General features: G+C 43.4%; 1 protein-coding gene and 1 long non-coding RNA gene across 3 annotated transcripts in view; both read right to left on the bottom strand.

Annotated features, from left to right (window-relative positions):
• Window positions 1-14,746, bottom strand: part of LOC141271309 (beta-microseminoprotein-like) — a 60,960-nt gene extending 46,214 nt beyond the window's left edge. The window contains exon 1 of the mRNA XM_073681422.1: window positions 14,601-14,746. Within this exon, the coding sequence (XP_073537523.1) occupies window positions 14,601-14,603 (3 nt within the window). The 5' untranslated portion in view covers window positions 14,604-14,746. The remainder of the gene's footprint in view (window positions 1-14,600) is intronic.
• Window positions 14,747-15,475: 729 nt separating this feature from the next.
• LOC141271310 (uncharacterized) overlaps window positions 15,476-20,229 on the bottom strand; it is a 31,952-nt gene continuing 27,198 nt past the window's right edge. The window contains exon 3 of one of the 2 annotated variants that reach the window (XR_012321890.1): window positions 15,476-15,708. This is a non-coding gene — a long non-coding RNA (uncharacterized lncRNA). Of the gene's footprint in view, window positions 15,709-17,847; window positions 18,253-20,229 lie in introns of those variants that run through there. The other variant, XR_012321889.1, reaches the window with a different exon arrangement.

Here is a 20,229-nt window from a genome sequence, read left to right on the forward strand (position 1 = left end):
AAGAGTCGACTGTTCCTTTACAAAGGGAAGTTGTGCCGCAGAATGGTTAACTCCCGGACGCATGAATTACTCTGGCAAGTAGTGGTGCCACGAAGAGACGCAGCCATGGTGATGGAGGCATACCACGACGGAGCTGGACACTTCGGGTGGAAGAAGCTGGAGTTCCTGCTGCGCGAGCGATTCCACTGGGTAGGCATGAGGGGAACCATTGAGAAGTGGTGCAGAGACTGTGGCCCGTGCAACCTGAGAAGGAAGGACCGCGCCAGCCAGAAGACTCCCCTGCAGTCCATCGTCACCCGGCAACCGTTGGAACTGGTAGCCTTGGATCATGTAAAACTGACCCCAAGCAGAAGTGGCTACGTCTACGCGTTAACCATCGTGGATCATTACTCCCGGTTTCTGGTTGTCGTCCCCGTCAAGGACTTAACGGCTCAAACAGCAGCTAGAGCCTTCCAGCAGCATTTTTGCCATCCACACGGGTACCCGGACCAAGTGCTGACGGACCAGGGACCTGCCTTTGAAGCGGAGGTCTTCCAGGAATTCTGCAATCTGTATGGCTGCCGGAAGATAAGGACGACACCCTACCATCCGCAGACTAATGGACTTTGTGAAAAAATGAACCAGGTGGTGATGGATCTTCTAAAAACGTTGCCCCTGGAAGAACGCAGTCTGTGGCCTGAAAAGTTGCCCGATCTGGTGGACCTATACAACCACATCCCGGTAGGTTCCACCAACTGTACCCCGGCTTATCTAATGAGGGCAAGACCTGGTAAGTTACCTGTTGACCTGGAAATGGGAGTCCTGACACCCGAGGACACTTCACCAGAAACAGACTGGGACACAGAGAGGCAGCAGCAGTACCGGAGAGTACAGGAGAGCGTGGAGCGAAGTCTCTGTCAGGCTAGGGAAAGACAAGAGAAAACTTACAACCAGTATGCTCCCGCTGTTCCCCTGGTACCCGGAGAGCAGGTCTTGAAGAGGAAGAGACGGCTCCACAAGTTGGACGACCAGTGGGAGAAGGACCCGTACACCGTACTGCCCTCAAGCCACGAAAACCCGAAGGTCTGTACCATCAGTAAAGACGGAGGGGAAACCACAGCCATTGTATCCCGGGACCACCTGAAGAAGTGTCCCGAACAACTGAGGAACCCTGAAGAGGAACAAGAAGACCATCGACCCGTAGAGGAAAGGGAAGATATGGTTAGTACCGTGCTCAGGGACTTCCCTCGGTCTTGGACTCAAGTCAATGGTGCAGTTGTGGTACCCGTACTCACCTTCCTCCAACCATCATCCCAAGAACCTACGGAGCAACCGGTAGAGCTGGAAGAACAGCCGGTCCAGGAGGCAGAAGACTCTACACAAGCAGACCCGGAAAATCAACCCTCTGCTTATAGTGAGCCTGCCATACCCCTAGTGAGCCAGAGGGCCCATAGACAGCTGCCCAGTTTACCCTTGACAGTTCCTACACCCTGTAGTTCAGGGCCAGACAGTCAGCTCCGTAGGTCCACTAGGGCCACTAGAGGCCAGCTACCCGCACGTTGGAGGATCTGAATGTTTAAGCTATCTTATATGTTTACTTGTTTATAGTTGCTTGTGTATAATTTTGTGTTTCTAGTTCTTTTTAGGAGTCCTTGGTGGATTTACCGGGAATCCTTGCACATAGTTGGAGCGTAACCCAGGATGGACTAAAGACTGTTAAGGACTCGGGGCAGGACAGGCCCCTACCTGGTTACGTCTCCCTGTTTTGGTGAAATGGACACCTTGCTTTTCAAAACTGCACCCGGTTGCGGACACGCCGTAACCATCTTATGTGTTTTTCTTATTGTATTGTTATTGTTATACCTTGTTATGTTTTTCAAAAAAAAAAAAAAAATATGTTTAGTCCCGGAGTACTAAATTTCACTAGGGGGGAATGTGACACCCCAGGGGTCTGGTTGCCACAGTGATAGAGATATTACGTCTGAGAGCAGGTGGGAGGTCCTTTGGTCAGGGATCCTGTGCATGCCACACCTCCTGCCCAGTCTTGGGAGGGGAAGGACTTCCCCTATATAAACCCGGGGCTGAGGCAGAGTTAGTGAGAAAGAAGACAGAACAAGAGTAGAGAAGAGAAGCAGCATAGCAAGAAACATCAGGAGCTCTGTGGGGAGCAGTGTTACAATGAGTCAGGGGCTGGCAGCTGCAGAGCTCGCCCTGACTGAGAAGATTTCTAACCGGACCCGGAGTCCGAGGCTGTGGGGACTAACTCCTACCCAGCAGCAGAAACTGTCCGGCAGAGGATTTCAGGTCCTCTGGCCCAGAAGCCCGAAGGCACGGTCACACGCGTGGGACCAGCACCGCCATCGTGGAGCGGAAGCCATTAGAAGGCCCCGAGTCACCGGCCATACGGGTGAGCACCACACGGTACACTCAGGGACGTGGGCTACTTATTCCCGCCTCTAGCAAGGTAGCCAGAAGAGTACAGTTAGTTGGGAAGGCCTACAACTCCGCCTGGCCAGGGGAAATCCCATCTGCTCAAGGACTGACCAGGCCCCTATCACTAGCAAGTACTCCGGGAGGGTCTTTCTTTGTCACCAGTAAAGACCCTGAACTACACCGCACCGTCTCTGAGTGGTTCCTGCTACCCCCATCATCCACGTCGGCTGCCCTGAGGCCATACCCCTCCCGTTGGGGGTTATACCATCCACGCTGCACCATCCTTCCACCGGCCTCAGCGGTCTGCCCTGCAGCGGCAGCTCCATAGCTGCATTCAACGGGTGGCGTAGTCACCAACCATCTACTGCTAGTACATCGCCGCTCAGTTTGACTCCCTGGGCACGGACCGGGTCGCCGCCACGAGACTACAACCCTCAAGAGATCCGGCTCCGGGTAAGCTCCCGCGTGCGCATCGCAGCGCGACACAGGCCCAGGGGCGCGTCACTACCATTACTCTGCGTCCTTTGTAGACCTGCACTTTTCCAGCATAATAATGATCCAAAACACGCATCTATTGTATTTCTTTAGAAGAACAAGGTGAAAGTGATTCAGAGAAAGTATGTCTCCCGATATGAACCCATCTATCACCTATGGGGAATTCTGAAGAGACAAGTTGAGCATCACTCTCCATCCAGCATCCAGGCTCTAAAAGAGGTCGTTCTTGAAGAATGGAAAAAGATAGATGTTGCAATATGTCGCTAGCTTGTTCATTCCATGTTTATTCAGTATAATATATACAGTGGGTACGGAAAGTATTCAGACCCCTTTAAATTTTTCACTCTTTGTTTCATTGCAGCCATTTGTTAAATTCTAAAAAGTTCATTTTTTCTCATTAATGTACACTCTGCACCCCATCTTGACTGAAAAAAACAGAAATGTAGAAATGTTTTCAAATTTATTAAAAAAGAAAAACTGAAATATCACATGGTCATAAGTATTCAGACCCTTTGCTCAGTATTGAGTAGAAGCACTCTTTTGAGAAAGTACAGCCATGAGTCTTCTTGGGAATGATGCAACAAGTTTTTCACACCTGGATTTGGGGATCCTCTGCCATTTTTCCTTGCAGATCCTCTCCAGTTCCGTCAGGTTGGATGGTGAACGTTGGTGGACAGCCATTTTCAGGTCTCTCCAGAGATGCTCAATTGGGTTTAGGTCGGGGCTCTGGCTGGGCCAGTCAAGAATGGTCACAGAGTTGTTCTGAAGCCACGCCTTTGTTATTTTAGCTGTGTGCTTAGGGTCATTGTCTTGTTGGAAGGTGAACCTTCGGCCAAGTCTGAGGTCCAGACCACTCTGGAAGAGGTTTTCATCCAGGTTATCTCTGTACTTGGCCCTATTCATATTTCCTTCAATTGCAACCAGTCATCCTGTCCCTGCAGCTAAAAAACACCCCACATAGCATGATGCTGCCACCACCTTGTTTCACAGTTGGGATTGTATTGGGCAGGTGATGAGCAGTGCCTGGTTTTCTCCACACATATCGCTTAGAATTATCACCAAAAAGTTCTATCTTTATCTCATCAGACCAGAAAATCTTATTTCTCATAGTCTAGGAGTCCTTCGTGTGTTTTTGAGCAAACTCTATGTGGGCTTTCATATGTCTTGCACTGAGGAAAAGCTTCTATTGGGCCACTCTGCCATAAAGGCCCGACTGGTGGAGGGCTGCAGTGATAGTTGACTTTGTGGAACTTTCTCCCATCTCCCTACTGCATCTCTGGAGCTCAGCCACAGTGATCTTGGGGTTCTTCTTTACCTCTCTCACCAAGGCTCTTCTCCCACGATTGCTCAGTTTGGCTGGATGGCCAGGTCTAGGAAGACTTCTGGTGGTCCCAAACTTCTTCGATTTAAGGATTATGGAGGCCACTGTGCTCTTAGGAACCTTGAGTAATGCAGAAATTCTTTTGTAACCTTGGCCAGATCTGTGCCTTGCCACAATTCTGTCTCTGAGCTTTTTGAGCAGTTCCTTTGAGCTCATGATTCTCATTTGGTCTGACATGCACTGTGAGCTGTGAAGACTTATATAGTGATGGCCAAAAGTATTGGCACCCCTGCAATTCTGTCAGATAATACTCAGTTTCTTCCTGAAAATGATTGCAATCACAAATTCTTTGGTATTATTATCTTCATTTAATTTGCTTGCAAGGAAAAAAAACAAAAGAGAATGAAGCAAAAATCAAATCATTGATCATTTCACACAAAACTCCAAAAATGGGCCAGACAAAAGTATTGGCACCCTCAGCCCAATACTTGGTTGCACAACCTTTAGCCAAAATAACTGCGAACAACCACTTCCGGTAACCATCAATGAGTTTCTTACAATGCTCTGCTGGAATTGTAGACCATTCTTCTTTGGCAAACTGCTCCATTACCCTGATATTTGAAGGGTGCCTTCTCCAAACTTCCGTTTTGAGATCTCTCCACAGGTGTTCTATGGGATTCAGGTCTGGACTCATTGCTGGCCACCTTAGAAGTCTCCAGTGCTTTCTCTCAAACCATTTTATAGTGCTTTTGGAGGTGTGTTTTGGGTTATTGTCCTGCTGGAAGACCCATGACCTCTGAGGGAGATCCAGCTTTCTCACTACATTATGCTGCAAAATTTGTTGGTAGTCTTCAGACTTCATAATGCCATGCACACGGTCAAGCAGTCCAGTGCCAGAGGCAGCAAAGCAACCCCAAAACATCAGGGAACCTCCACCATGTTTGACTGTAGGGACTGTGTTCTTTTCTTTGAATGTCTCTATTTTTTTTCTGTACACTCTATGTTGATGCTTTTTCCCAAAAAAGCTCTACTTTTGTCTCATCTGACCAGAGAACATTCTTCCAAAACATTTTAGGCTTTCTCAGGTAAGTTTTGTCAAACTCCAGCCTGGCTTTTTTATGTCTCGGGGTAAGAAGTGGGGTCTTCCTGGGTATCCTACCATACAGTCCCTTTTCATTCAGACGCCGACGGATAGTACGGGTTGACACTGTTGTACCCTCGGACTGCAGGGCAGCTTGAACTTGTTTGGATGTTAGTCGAGGTTCTTTATCCACCATCCGCACAATCTTGCGTTGAAATCTCTCATCAATTTTTCTTTTCTGTCCACATCTAGGGAGGTTAGCCACAGTGCCATGGGCTTTAAACTTCTTGATGACACTGCGCATGGAAGACACAGGAACATTCAGGTCTTTGGAGATGGACTTGTAGCCTTGAGATTGCTCATGCTTCCTCACAATTTGGTTTCTCAAGTCCTCAGACAGTTCTTTGGTCTTCTTTCTTTTCTCCATGCTCAATGTGGTACACACAAGGACACAGGACAGAGGTTGAGTCAACTTTAATCCATGTTAACTGGCTGCAAGTGTGATTTAGTTATTGCCAACACCTGTTAGGTGCCACAGGTAAGTTACAGGTGCTGTTAATTACACGAATTAGAGAAGCATCACATGATTTTTCAAACAGTGCCAATACTTTTGTCCACCCACTTTTTTAGGTTGGGTGTGGAATTGTATCCAATTTGGCTTTAGGACAATTATTTTTGTGTTTTTTCATTGAAGACAAATTAAATGAAGATAATAATTCCAAAGAATTTGTGATTGCAATCATTTTCAGGAAGAAACTGAGCATTATCTGACAGAATTGCAGAGGTGCCAATACTTTTGGCCACCACTGTATAGACAGGTGTGTGCCTTCCCAAATCAATTCCTATCAGTTTAATTAAACACAGCTGGACTCCAATGAAGGAGTAGAACCATCTCAAGGAGGATTACAAGGAAATGGACAGCATGTGACTTAAATATGAGTGTCTGAGCAAAGGGTCTGAATACTTATGACCATGTGATATTTCAGTTTTTCTTTTTTAATAAATTTGAAAAAATTTCTACATTTGTTTTTTTTCAGTCAAGATGGGGTGCAGAGTGTACATTAATGAGAAAAAAATGAACTTTTTAGAATTTACCAAATGGCTGCAATGAAACAAAGAGTGAAAATTTAAAGGGGTCTGAATACTTTCCGTACCCACTGTATAATATATATACAGGGTGTGCCATTTATATGGATACACCTAAATTAAATGGGAATGGTTGGTGATATCAACTTCCTGTTTGTGACACATTAGTATATGAGAGGGCGAAAACTTTTCCAGATGGGTGGCAGAAAATGGCGGCCATTTTGAAGTCTGCCATTTTGGATCCAACTTTATTTTTTTCAATGGGAAGAGGGTCATGTGACACATCAAACTTATTGAGAATTTCATAAAAAACAATGGTGTACTTGGTTTTAATGTAACTTTATTCTTTCATGAGTTTTTTACAAGTTTATGACCACTTGTAAAATGTGTTCAAAGTGCTGCCCATTGTGTTGGATTGTCAATGCAACCCTCTTCTCCCACTCTTGACACACTGATAGCAACACTGCAGAAGAAATGCTAGTACAGGCTTCCAGTATGCCTTCAGATGACCCCAAAGATAAAAGTCTAAAGGGGTCAGATTAGGAGACCTTGGTGGTCATTCAACTGGCCCACGCCGACCAATCCACATTCCAGGAAACTGTTCATGTAGGAATGCTCGGACCTGACACCCATAATGTGGTGGTGCACCATCTTGTTGGAAAAACTCAGGGAACGTGCCATCTTCAGTGCATAAAGAGGGCAACACATCATCATGTAGCAATTTCAGATATCCAGTGGCATTGAGGTTTCCATTGATGAAGAATTGCCCCACTATCTTTGTACTTCATATACCACACCATACCATCAAGATATGAGATGTGCAGCATCTGAAACGACTGATACTGAAAACCTGTGCTAGGATTTCTTCTGCGGTGTTGCTATCAGTGTGTCAAGAGTGGGAGAAGAGAGTTGCATTGACAATCCAACAAAATGGGCAGCACTTTGAACACATTTTATAAGTGGTCATAAACTTGTAAGAAACTCATGAAAGAATAAAGTTACATTGAAACCAAGCACACCATTGTTTTTCTTATGAAATTCTCAATAAGTTTGATGTGTCACATGACCCTCTTCCCATTGAAAAAAATAAAGTTGGATCCAAAATGGCCGACTTCAGAATGGCCACCATGGTCACCACCCATCTGGAAAAGTTTTCCTCCTCCCATATACTAATATGCCACAAAGAGGAAGTTGATATCACCAACCATTCCCATTTAATTTAGGTGTATCCATATAAATGGCCCACCCTGTATACACACTAATGAGCAAATGGGTAATAATGCAGCCAAAAGGCAAGCTTGGAATGCGTGGTGCTGGTTGTTGAACTTTTCCAAATGGGTAACAATGTTCTGAACTTTTGACTTTCAGGCTCCATATCTCACCATCCACTACATGTTCTAATGTGAGAATACCATCATTTTATAAACAATCATCTTGGCTTTCTCATACATAAATTTGACATGCAACTACTTAGCATATGATTGGTTATGCAAATTATTTTCATGTCAGCGCATTGTTACTGTTTTGCTCCTGGTGGTGGAAAAATCTTTTTCTACCTGTATAGTAAATAATAAGAAGACATAGTGTTCCAGGAGGACAACGACCAAAAGCATACGTTGAGATTGGTGAAGAAATGGTTCAATAACAATGAAGTAGAGGTGCTGGAGTGTCTCGCACATTCCCCAGACCTCAACCCAATCAAACACTTACAGTATGGATAGAGTTGAAGAAAAAGCTATATACATAGCCAAGTGAGTTGACCAGTATACACCAACTTTAGGAACATGTAAAAGAGACCTGGGATCAGATTTCAATCAAGATGCTTGGATCTGATCGAGAGCATGCCCAGAAGGATTCAGGCAGTGTTGAAAGCCAAAGATGGATTTACAAAATACTAACAAAATAATAAAAATTTAAATGTAGATTTTTAGGAGCAAAACAGTAATAATGCAGTGGCATGACAAGAATTTGCATAACTAATCATACGCTAAATAGTTGCAAGTCAAATTTAGGTATGAGATAGCCAAGATGATTGTCTATAAAAAGATGGTAGTTCGAAGCTGTAGTGGAGGTGAGATATGGAGCTTGAAAGTCAAAAGTTCAAAACAATGTTATCCTTTTGCTCATCAGTGTAAAAATATAGAAAAGATCCTCAAAAGCTAGACATCATGCTCCTATCCAAAGAAATTCAGGAACAAATGAGAAACTGAGTCATTGAGATCTATCACTCTGGAAAAGTAAAGCAAGTAAAAGTAAAAGTAAAGCCATTTCTAAAGCTTTGGGACTCCAGTGAACCACAGTGAGAGCCATTATCCACAAATGGCGAAAATATGGAACAGTGGTGAACCTTCCCAAGAGTGCCGGCCAACCAAATTTACCCCAAAAGTGGAGCGACGACTCATCCAAGAGGTCACAAAAACTCCACAACAAAATCCAAAGAACTGCGGGCCTTGCTTGCTTCAGTTAAGGTCAGTGTTCATGACTCCACCATAAGAAAGAGAATGGGCAAAAATGTCATACATGGCAGAGTTCCAAGATGAAAACCACTGCTGAGCAAAAAAGAACATAAAAGCGTGTCTCAGTTTTGCCAGAAAATATCTTGATGATTGCCAAGACTTTTGGGAGCATACTCTGTGGACTGACGAGACAAAAGTTGAACTTTTTGGAAGGTGTAAGTCCCATACTCTGTCCCCAGCCGCCACTATTTCTCCCGGTGTCATCCCTGCCTCCCACAAGCACGGGTCCCAGAACATTACCAGTGCCCTCCCCAGTGCACTTAGTGGGAAGGACCGCCTAACCACAGACACGTGGACAAGTGAATTTGGCCAGGGACGGTACGGAGCCAGTCCACAGTAAAAAAAACAGCCATAGAGTGTCCGGGAACCTTCCCACACACTTTTCTTAGCCAGGGATTCTTCTTGGCAGGGTTGGTCGGGTCCGCCAGAAAACCGGAGAATCCTCCGGTGGGCCCTGGCTTCTCCTTCAGGAGAGTTCATAGCGCAAACCTTGCATATGCTATGGGGCTCTTTAGTGGGGGAGAAAGGTGGTCCCTCAGAATCAAATCCTCTGGTGGGCCCAATGTTCTTCAGTCTGATACTGCTTCTCGGTGAGAGTTGTATTTCACCACAGCCATATTCTTTAGCTCGGTGAAAGGACTGGCATAGAGGGAAACTGTATCTACTCCGGCTGTCATGAAGTCCTCTAATGCAGCTTGTTGCATAAGCAATGGCAGCCCGTCCAACATAAGCTCACACTTCTCGGTGGTACTTAGTCACAGAAAAAGATCTTTCATTATGCCTTGAATTTAATTACTACAGAGTTGGACAATGGCCTGATCTGCAATGCGTTTTAAGAAATAACGTGCATAAGCAAAGCCACGGTTTAGGCCACTGAAGGTCATTAACCAAAACTCATACAGCTTTCCTACAGACTGAAAGAGGGGTATCAAGACTTACAAGACAGCTAAGACTTCCCTGTCCTCCCCAAGAGGACGACTGTCCATGTTCTCCTCCTCATCCTCCTCATCCTCATTATCACCCTATCCGAATTGAGATGAGATGAGGCTGGGCTGCATAGTTCCTTGCTCTGCCTACAATGCCTCCTCTTTAACTGTGAGCACCGAGCGTTTCAGTAGACAGAGAAGCTGGATGGTGATGCTATTTATGGCGTCATCGCCGCTCACCATCTTCATGGAGTCCTCAAAATTTTGGAGGATGACACAGATATCAGACATCTATGCCCACTTATCAGTTCTTATGTGTAGAGGCTGACCTGAATGCCGATGGGCGTGTTGAAGCTCGTACTCAACAACTGTCTTCTGCTGCTCACAAATCCTTCCCAACATCTGCAACGTTGATTTCCAACATGTGGTGACATCGCACAACAGTTGGTTAGCTGGAAGCTGCATATGCTGCTGAAGCACTGCCAGGGTGGTGGAAGCTATAGCTGACTTTCTGAAATGGGAACACACGCGTTGTACTTTCACAAGCAGCTCTGGCAGATCTGGATAGGTTTTGAGAAACTGCTGAACCACTAAGTTGAGCACGTTTATTGCTCTTTCATTACTAATGTGAATCCCTGTATGGAGAACAATATCAGCACCGAAAAATTAGAACATGAAATATAGCCTGGTTTATATACCACGGTACTAAGAAAACCAAATTTGATTATATCTAGTGTACCCCTGTGACAAAAATATCAGCACCAAAGAATTAATTTCAATAGAGTAGAACTAGTATAATGGTGACTGACAACTCTTCCACTACAGCTAAACCCAATAGATGGAGACCCAATCAGGATTCTTCACATTTCCAAACATTAGTGGCAGACACCAGCAAAGTGGCATCAATTTTACTACAATAGAAATTATAGAATTAGGAACGACACTTCTTCCCCTAAAGCCAACCCAGTAGATGGAGACTCAATCAGACGTGTTTACATTTCCCTAAATTAGGGCCTAACACCACCAAAGTGGCATAAATTTGATCAAAGTAGAAGTAGTTTAATGGAGACAGAAACCTCTTCCACTACAGCCAAACCCAATTAGTGGAGACCTAGTCAGGATTCTCCACATTTCCAAAAATTAATGGCAGACACCAGCAATTTCACTACTGTAGAAATTGTAGAATTAGGAACCAAAACCTCTTCCACTACAGCCAACCCAGCAGATGTAGACTAAATCAGGAGTGCACCATCCTCTCCAGTCATTCACCATGTGTCAGACTTGTACTCTCTTGTGCAGGTGCACGAACTGGTCTAGAAAATGTGTGAAAGGACTCACAGAAATTGCTTCTGCCACTTACACTACTGCTGCTGCTAATATTTTGACATTGCCGAATTGACTTGCCGGAGGTTGGAAGTGTAGAGCTGCTATGAACTCTGTATGCCTCACTGCTGGCTTGGGGAAAACCTATCTTAAGGTTGTGTAAAAGCATGTTTCAATATTCCAGCATTCGCGGGTCCCTTGCCAGGGCAGGAAACATCTGGTAAAATTTACTCTTATAATGTGGATCTAACAGAATGGCAACCTGGTTATCAGCACTATTTTGAGTCATAACTATACGGGGATCATGTTGCAGATAGTGCAGCAAGAACAGACTCATATGTCGGCCTCTTTCCTGAGGTTCAAGGCCATGCTGTGTTGGTGGCTGGGTATTTCTGATGCTTGTTTCCTCCGTTCCCTCCCGCCAAACTTGAACAGAGAGGGGATGATTATCCTTTTCATGTTCTGACTGTTGCTCGTCCATTTCCTCTTCTTCTTCCATTTGTTCCTCGCCTTCACTAACACCTTCACTAACCATTTTTCTGGTATCGCCAACCCCCCTCAATCGCAGTGAACCACCCTCCCTTGGCATCCTGAGATGTCCCCTAGTGTATGACATTAGTAACAGAAGAAAGTTTTTTTTTAGTGTGGATGAGGCCTGTATAACTTTGGAGATATGCTATGAACAATTTCAAACTGAGATGTCCTCTACTGTATCACATTAGTAACAGAAGAAAGTATTTTTTTTATTGTGAATGAGGCCTGTATAACATATGAGATATTCTCCAAACTAATTCAAACTGAGATATCCCCTGCTGTATAACGTTAGGAATCGAAGAAAGTATTTTTTTGACTGTGTATGCGGCCTGTATGACATAGTATATATGCTTCAAGATATCTCAAACTTAGATCTAGCCTGCTGTAACCCGTTAGTTAAAAATGGATTTATTTACTCTGCATAAGCTCTGCATACAGCTGAATTTCACCGCCACTAAAATACTATATGGCTTCTAGCAAAGTGTATCACGTTTGTGACACCAAAAATTCTTTTGTGGACACTGACTAGCAACAGAAAAAATTATTTTTTTACTCTGAAAACAGCTGAAGTTCACCGCCACTAAAAGCGCTAGGTGGCTTATAGCAGAGTGTAACACGTCTGCGACACAAAAAAATCTTTGGTGGACTGTGGCTAGCAACAGAAAATATCTATTTTTTTTAGTCTGAAAACAGCTGAATTTCACCCACCAAAAAAATGACAAACTGGGCTAACACAGCTTTCACTATCACATTAGCAAATGAAAAAACTATTTTTTTGTGCTCTGCACTCAGAAGCTCTGCAAATAGCTGAATTTCATCCTCACAAAATCAAAAAGTGGCCTAAAAGGGCTTGCTTGCTTTATCACTTTAGCAAGTGCAAAATAGATTGAAGGTCTGCATGGAGCACAAACAGTACTGTTCTATGCCATAAGCCCTGCTCTTTCTGTCAGAATCTCAGTAATAGCACAAAAACAGAAAAAGGGGCTGCAAGGTCGATTGAACAGGTACACAGCACAGGACTTATCTACACTATCTGACTTCCACAGAAGCGCCCATCTATCTAGCTAATATCTCTCATTACACAGGAGCTGGGTGTAGGAGCAGCGTCTAACACGAGTGATATGCATGAAATGGGGCTGAGGAACATGGCCTGTTTTTATATGGAGAGGACATGTGATTTCAGCAGCCAATTTCAGAAGCCCTTGTGTCTGGGACACTGTGGGTGCTTCCTGCTCTCTGACCGGGCTTTCCTGACCTAAATTTACTATCTACAGGAAAAAAAAACAGTGCGCTGCTGACCTGACCTGTTCTGAGCTATCACCAGCCCCCCCAACTCATCTGCCACGTATTCCCGCTCATCATGCACAAGCACTATGCTAGCAAAACTAAATAATGCTGTAGTTGCTTCGCAATCACATAACCACTGAAATTCGCCGAACGTTACCCATTTCCTGAATTTAACACACTTTGCTCGCCTTTCCGATCATGAATCCGAATGTGCCACATTCATGTCGAACTTAAGTTTGGAGATCGGATTTCGAGCATATTCACTCATCACTAATGAGGACCCTTGACGTGGGTTGCGAGCTTGCGTATTTTGGCCAAAATATCTACCAATACCTTATGTATTTTATACATAATTTTTCATTTTCATCTTATTATTGCAGATGTTTCCATTTTTATGTAGGATGCAGCTAGGCCCTTTAGTGTTGGTTGGGAGAATTGGGGTGTCTGTCCTTGTTGGGTGCGCTTATATAGTGCCGGGCAGCCCTCCTGATCTTATAGTGTGGGCATCATCAATATTCTGTGCATCACACATACTGTATGTGTGACTGGCGCCGTATGCAAGCCTCATACCATCTGCGTGCATTTTTAATACTAGGCAACCACCCTCTTCATGAATTTGTAGGTGTTTGAGTCATTGCTCCAGCAGTATTTTGCACCTGTGCTGCCCCCGGCTTTACCATGGAGGTCTACTGCATCCTGCTAGTGCCTTGGTAATCAGACCTGGTGTTGGTAAAGCGTTTTCTTTTTCTGTGAGATTTTCCAAGATTTTGTTTCACTGTGCGGCCAACTGCCTGCCGCGCTGCCAATACACCGCCAAAGTACCGTCTAGTAGCACCCTGATAATTTACAATAAGTCTGTTCAAAAACACACTGGCAACAATAGCAGTATAAATAATAAGCTACAGCAATAAATAAATACTATAGAGAGAGAGAGACAAAGTAGGTAAAGAGTGGATTTTAAAGACCATTTCTTTCTTCTTTGCAGTATATGTATATATTTAATAATAATCATTAAAAGTTCATTTTAAATATACATAAGTTACTCTTAGAGAAGGGCCCATACCAGGGTTGCCAACCGTCCAAAAATTCCAGGACAGTCCGTAAAAAAGGGTACATTTATGCCCTGTCTGTTAAAAAAAATCTAAGACGTGACGCTTATACAGATTTTATTTTAACTGTAATTATCATTATTATACAGTAGATGTCTTCATATCAGCATTATGGGCTGTAGACCGTTTTCTCTTATAATGATAATAATTTATTATGGTTTTCCAATATATCTGTAAAAAATATTGTCTGTCTGTGATTTTTTGATAAGCTGTCAAAAAAAAAAAAATCATTAATCTATGGCTCTTGTAATGTTTTAGTATGTTTTAATTTCATTTCTTCCTTTCCCAGGTATCTTTTCAATCACTACCTTTATTGAGCCTATTATAAACCCTACGACATGCTTACAGACTATACTTTAAACTAATTATTTTAATTACATTTATTCTATTAACAAGAAAACAAAAGGCCACCCAGATCCATTTTTTTTTATAGAAAAAATCACTTCCATAGTCTAACACATAAAAAAAATATTTTAGTTCAACCAACAAGGATAAACAAACACTACTCACCATCCTGGAATACTTTTGCAGGCACTGACCATTTTGCACTTTGAGCCTGAGATTTATACTTGTTGGAGGATTAGGTAAACAAATTTAATGTTGACTTTTCTCTGCATTCCATTTCATCACATTTTTCTTTTTGATTTTGTTTAGTTTCAAATAAATGTATTGAATTGTAGCTTTCACATTTAGTAAAACAATAAAGTAAACCATTTCTCACGGAACGATTGACTCATAGAAAAGTACAATATGCATATGCGTGCTTTGACGGGGGGAGGGAGGACAAAAATGATTAATAGAGTTCAAGAAATAATGAACAAAGTATAAAATTTATGAATAAAATTAATAGAACAGGCTGGGGACATGACACATGTGCAAAGTGTTCATGGGGCACACAGAACCAGAGCAATATCACAGCAAAATGAATGGCACCTATAGTAACTAGTATAGTGTAACCGCTAAGTAGTGACAGTAATGGACCATTACACATATAGCTGACACATAAGGTAATGGATGTAATATGACCACTGGGTTAGTAGCAATAGTAGGCCATAAATATCACTGGCAATAGGCATAATTATGCCTCATAAGAGTAAAAAAGTACAAAGGTACAAATAACATTGCCATATATGGATGTTCATAGGTCCCGCGCATCCGCCCCAACGCGCGTTTCGGAATACCTTCGTCAGGGAGCAACGTGTAAGTGGGGTTGTGGAGGTTTCACCAATTTAAGATACACTAGGTAACTGCTCTCCTCCAAATTAAAGATGTCCGAGTGCATGCAAAGAAGCTAATTAACCAAATTTGCTAATCTGGTTGAAAAACTTCACTCAGAGACTGAACCACGCAAAATGGCATACTTTATTATGTAGTCATGGGGTTATATAGTATTCTACTTCTAGGTGGGATTAGTAAAATTCATTGCTCTTTCTGATAACTCGGCACACTGCAATTTGCTCATCCATGTATCTCTTGGTCTCAGTAATGTCTAAGGAATTCTGATGGGAGGGGTGAGTTCGTCTCTCAGCGCCATCTTTGCCAACTCGGCATGAATCTCTCTGTCATCAGCCATGCACATGCATACGTCATTCCCAGGAAATCATTTAGTTGTTCATGTCTAGAGTAAAAACAGAAGACGTTAGTTATATATTCATTAACTATTAACATAATCAATGTGAATATACACATTTGCAAACATACATACACATAGATTATTCCATCATCTCTTTATTAATTCACACTGATTAGGTAATCTATTAAAAGAAACTAATTGATTTTCTATAATATATATATTTTACCTTGACAGACCCCCCTAAAATCAATTATTTGCTTTTAATATCCATATGCTAAAAATCAGAGGGGGAGAAGGTATTGGCCCTATGTTAAGGCTATACTGGAAACCTACGATGTGACGGGGGCCCCGTCCCTTTTAGACGGACCCACCAACGTTCCTAAATCTAACTCAAACAAAGACCTACAGGAAAGGGATGGAGACCCTAAAAGATCTAGTAACTGGGTAATCGAGGGCCACCCCTAACACAGAAATATGGATATTAACTTTGCTAACTCATTTACTTCCGGTAATCTCTCTGGTACAACACCTTTGTTCTAAGGGGAACTGTTTGTTCATAGGCCTCTTCATTAGATTCTTCGGACAAGACGCTGACTGCTGCATCTACTGTTTTGGCAATTAACCTCAGGGAATCACACAGATCAGCAATACACTAATTAGAATTATCACACTTAGTAAAATAATTCCCCCTTGGATTAACCAACTCTTCCAATCTATCATCCAAGAAAAATATTTATCCCAGGGATCAGTCACACCTGAATTCCTTTTCAGTTCTTCACTTAAATCTGTCAATTTTTTGAGAGCCTTAGTAACTTTCCCTGTTGGGCCGGTATTGTCTGGGATATAAGTACAACAATGCTCACCTATCATTTTGCATACCCCTCCTTTTTCTGCAAGTAACATATCCAGAGCTATTCTTTTTTGGAAGGCCATGGTAGATGTGGGTGTTAGTTGGTCAGCTATCCCTTGTAAGGCATCTTTGGTGTAATTGACAAATCTTTGTTGGTTATAATATATGTAATTTATCCAATCTATGTTCTTGTTAACGGTTATTATGGATATTATGGACTCAAATCCCGCCTTCACTTGTTCTCGGGCCTTGAATTCATCTGGCACCACCCTAGGCACTCCGAGAACATCAATATATATATGTAGGTCAAAACTGCCTTTGGGGTTAACTTCTCTCTTGGTCCTGTATGTACCTGCAAACGCAGCCTTTTTTCCTCTTTGGATTCCTGGGACTCAGATATAAGGTAAACAACAGACAGTATTGCTTTAGTTAAGGCACATTCCCCAGTCCATTTGCCCTCCAATCTAGTTCTAATCTTCATGTCACCACAAATCCAGTACACGTCACTCAGAGATTGTTTCTGGTCCTGGGCCTCTATATCCTCTATAGTACTGTAATTTCCACAGTAACCTTGTGGAAAATTCCCTAAGAAATTCCCACTCTCCCAGGTATTTTGGAAACAAGTGTAATTTCGTGGGTAGATGATTATTTCCTGTCCGGAGCTTGATATTCCGGCGGAAATATTTCGTTCTCCAGGGGATGCAGACACTGGAATTTGAAGTTCTGTTGGTATACATATCCAAGAGACACCTTTGCACCTCCTCTGGGAAAATTAGAGGGACTGTACCCAAATGTGGCCTGGCCTTTGAACATACATAAGAATCACTAAAGTTATGTTGGGTTGCTGTATACTTCATCCATTCTAACCACCAGTTATGATCTGAAAATCCCGTTTCTATGGTTAGGGTATCCTAATAAGTGGGATTGGCTATGGCTACCATACCTTACATCCTGTGGTGCCGAGGGGCTAATGGGTTTATCTTTGGACCCACTTTATTAGGAATACTGGCCAATTTTAACTTTCCCATACCTCCCATCCTTCCTTCACTCCAGGAGCCTAATATATACATTCCTCCATCTTGCTCTGTAGGGTTCTCTATGGTGATGATCAACCCATTACATGTACCTATAGCCCTACACCCAGGTTTAAATGGTCTTTTTAGTAGTTTGAAACAGTCAAGCAAAGATTTCCTGTTATTATCCTTTTTGTCCTTAGCAGATTGTGGTTTGTATCCCCAGTCGTAGTCACCTGTGTTCCACCCCAGTAATCACATTTTTGTCCCCAGTAATTGTCAGTGACACAGATATATTGGTCAGCGTCCACCCACAAAGCTTTCAACCAGTCACTACTCAATCTCTCATACCCCCTACAAGATACTATCTCACAGTAATCAAATTGGAAAGTCACCACACTCACGGAAGTGTTGTACCAGAAAACTGGAATATCATTCTCTTTAGTAATAATTGCTTGGAATGCACGTGTTACTGTAACAAAGGCTTCCCCCATAGCTACCGTCATCAGAAAAAGGAACATCAGGGTTGTGGGTCTGAGACCGCCTTCTTGCAATGGGATGCGTGGACCCATGATGTTCGGCCTTTGACCTTCCCAGCTGTAGGTGATAAAAGCAGCACTTGGTAGGGCCCTTCAAATCTGGCATCCAGTGTGCCTCGCATGTGATTCTTTATCCAGACAAAATCTCCAGGCTGGATGCTGTGAGTACCTGTTTCGAGATCTGAGTCTGGAATAGAAGAGTACACTGTAGCATGTGTTAGTTTTAACTCTTTAGCAAGTCGGACAACAAAATTCACAAGCTTATCATTCCCTGAACTAAGCTGCTGTGGCTAGTATCGACCCATTCTAGGTGGCCCCCCAAACAAGATCTCATATGGTGTGAGCCATGTGTGTTGTCTCGGGGTATTTCGGACTGAGTATATGGCAATAGGCAGCACCTCTGGCCATGGAAGTGACAATTCTTTACTGGTTTTAAGAATTTTGTTTTTCAAAGTGACATTCATCCTTTCAACTTTGCCGCTACTTTGAGGATGATAAGGAGTATGCAGGCCCAAATCCGCCCCAATCATCTCCCAGATTGATTTGGTAACTTCTACAGTGAAGGCGGGTCCTTGATCACTTTCAATCACTTCTGGAATCCCGAATCTGCAGATAAGTTCTGCCAGAAACCTTTTCACTGTAGTTCTAGCGGCCATGTTGGCTACTGGGTATGCTTCTGTCCAGCCGGAAAACATATCCACCACCACCAGAACATATTCATATCTTCCACTCTTGGGTAATTGCATATGATCAATTTGGATTCCCTGGAAAGGATACTGTGACTTTGCCAGTTTCTTCTTTGCCACATGTTCTGTTCTTCCAGGATTACAAGTGCTACAAATCTCACAGCTCCTAGTATAGTTTGTAACAAGAACTGAGATCTCGGGTGCAATATAGAGTTTATTGATAGCTGAAATCATCTGATTCTTCCCTCTATGTACCTTTCCATGAGCCCACTCAACCACTGGAGGATACAGTGCTCTTGGCAGACATATTCTTCTTCCCACTCTCCAGATTCCATCATTACAAAACGTTCCTCCCCATCTGATCCATACTTGTTTTTCTTCTTCTGTTGCCGCATTCAGCCAGTCCATTAAAGTTCTGTGTGCTGGATTCTCTTCCAGTCTTTGCTCCTCTTCATCGTCCTCCTCTTCTTCTTCCAACCCCAAATTTCTCATTCCCATTTCTTCCTCATCCCCTCGTTGTCTCTGACTTCTGGTGAGCACAAACACCTCCATACCCCCTGACACCTCTGCTTCCTCTGGAAATATTGGTTCCATAGCTGCTGCTTTTGCTGCAGCCAGATGATTCCCCTTGGCTTCTTCCGAATTCAGTATCCCATGAGTCTTAATTTTGATCACAGCCACTTGCCTAGGTAACTTTAGAGCTTCTAGCATACTTCTCACTGCCGCTGCATTCCAGATTGGAGCTGCACTGGCTGTCTTGTAGCCCCTCAGGGCCCATATCAGGCCAAAGTCGTGGGCTATCCCGAATCCGTCCCTCGTCCATGTAGATATTGGCCACTAGACTCTCTGCGCACTTGCAGGCTTAGGTCAGAGCATACAGTTCGGCCTCTTGAGCTGACATATAAGATGGCAGTGGTCCAGCAGAAACAACCGTTGGTGGGGACACCACCGCATATCTGGTATGATACGTTCCATATTCATCTGAGTATCTGGACTCGTCAGTATACAATATCAGATCCGCTTCAGGCAGTGGCTCCTCAGAGACAGTAGGTAGGTGAGAGGTTTCTGCCTTCATGACCTCAAGGCAATCATGGTCACTAGAATCAGGGTATTCATGGTCTTCTGAGGTCCCCCCTTGACAGAGGGAGCAGAATGGAGGGGTTCAAGACAGTACATCGCCGAAGAGCTATATTTTCTGGTAAAAGGAGCTCACCATGGATTCTGACACGACGTTGCATAGATAGATGGTTGTGCTGTGTTTGTGCAAGGATAGATTTCAAATCATGAGGGGCCAGTATAGTTGTAGGATGGCCAAGTACAACATCTGCTGTTCTGCGGAGGAGTTCTGTAGCTGCCAGCACTGCTTTTGAGGCATGTTGGAGCTGTTTGCGCCACTGGATCCAATTTACTGGAATAATATCCGATGGGTCTCATGTGGCCTCCATGTTTTTGTGCCAGAACTCCTAAGGCATGGCCAC

This window comes from Phyllobates terribilis, unplaced genomic scaffold, assembly GCF_046119375.1.
Source record: "Phyllobates terribilis strain yellow unplaced genomic scaffold, ASM4611937v1 Scaffold_5__5_contigs__length_657084704, whole genome shotgun sequence".
NCBI classification, from domain to species: domain Eukaryota; kingdom Metazoa; phylum Chordata; class Amphibia; order Anura; family Dendrobatidae; genus Phyllobates; species Phyllobates terribilis.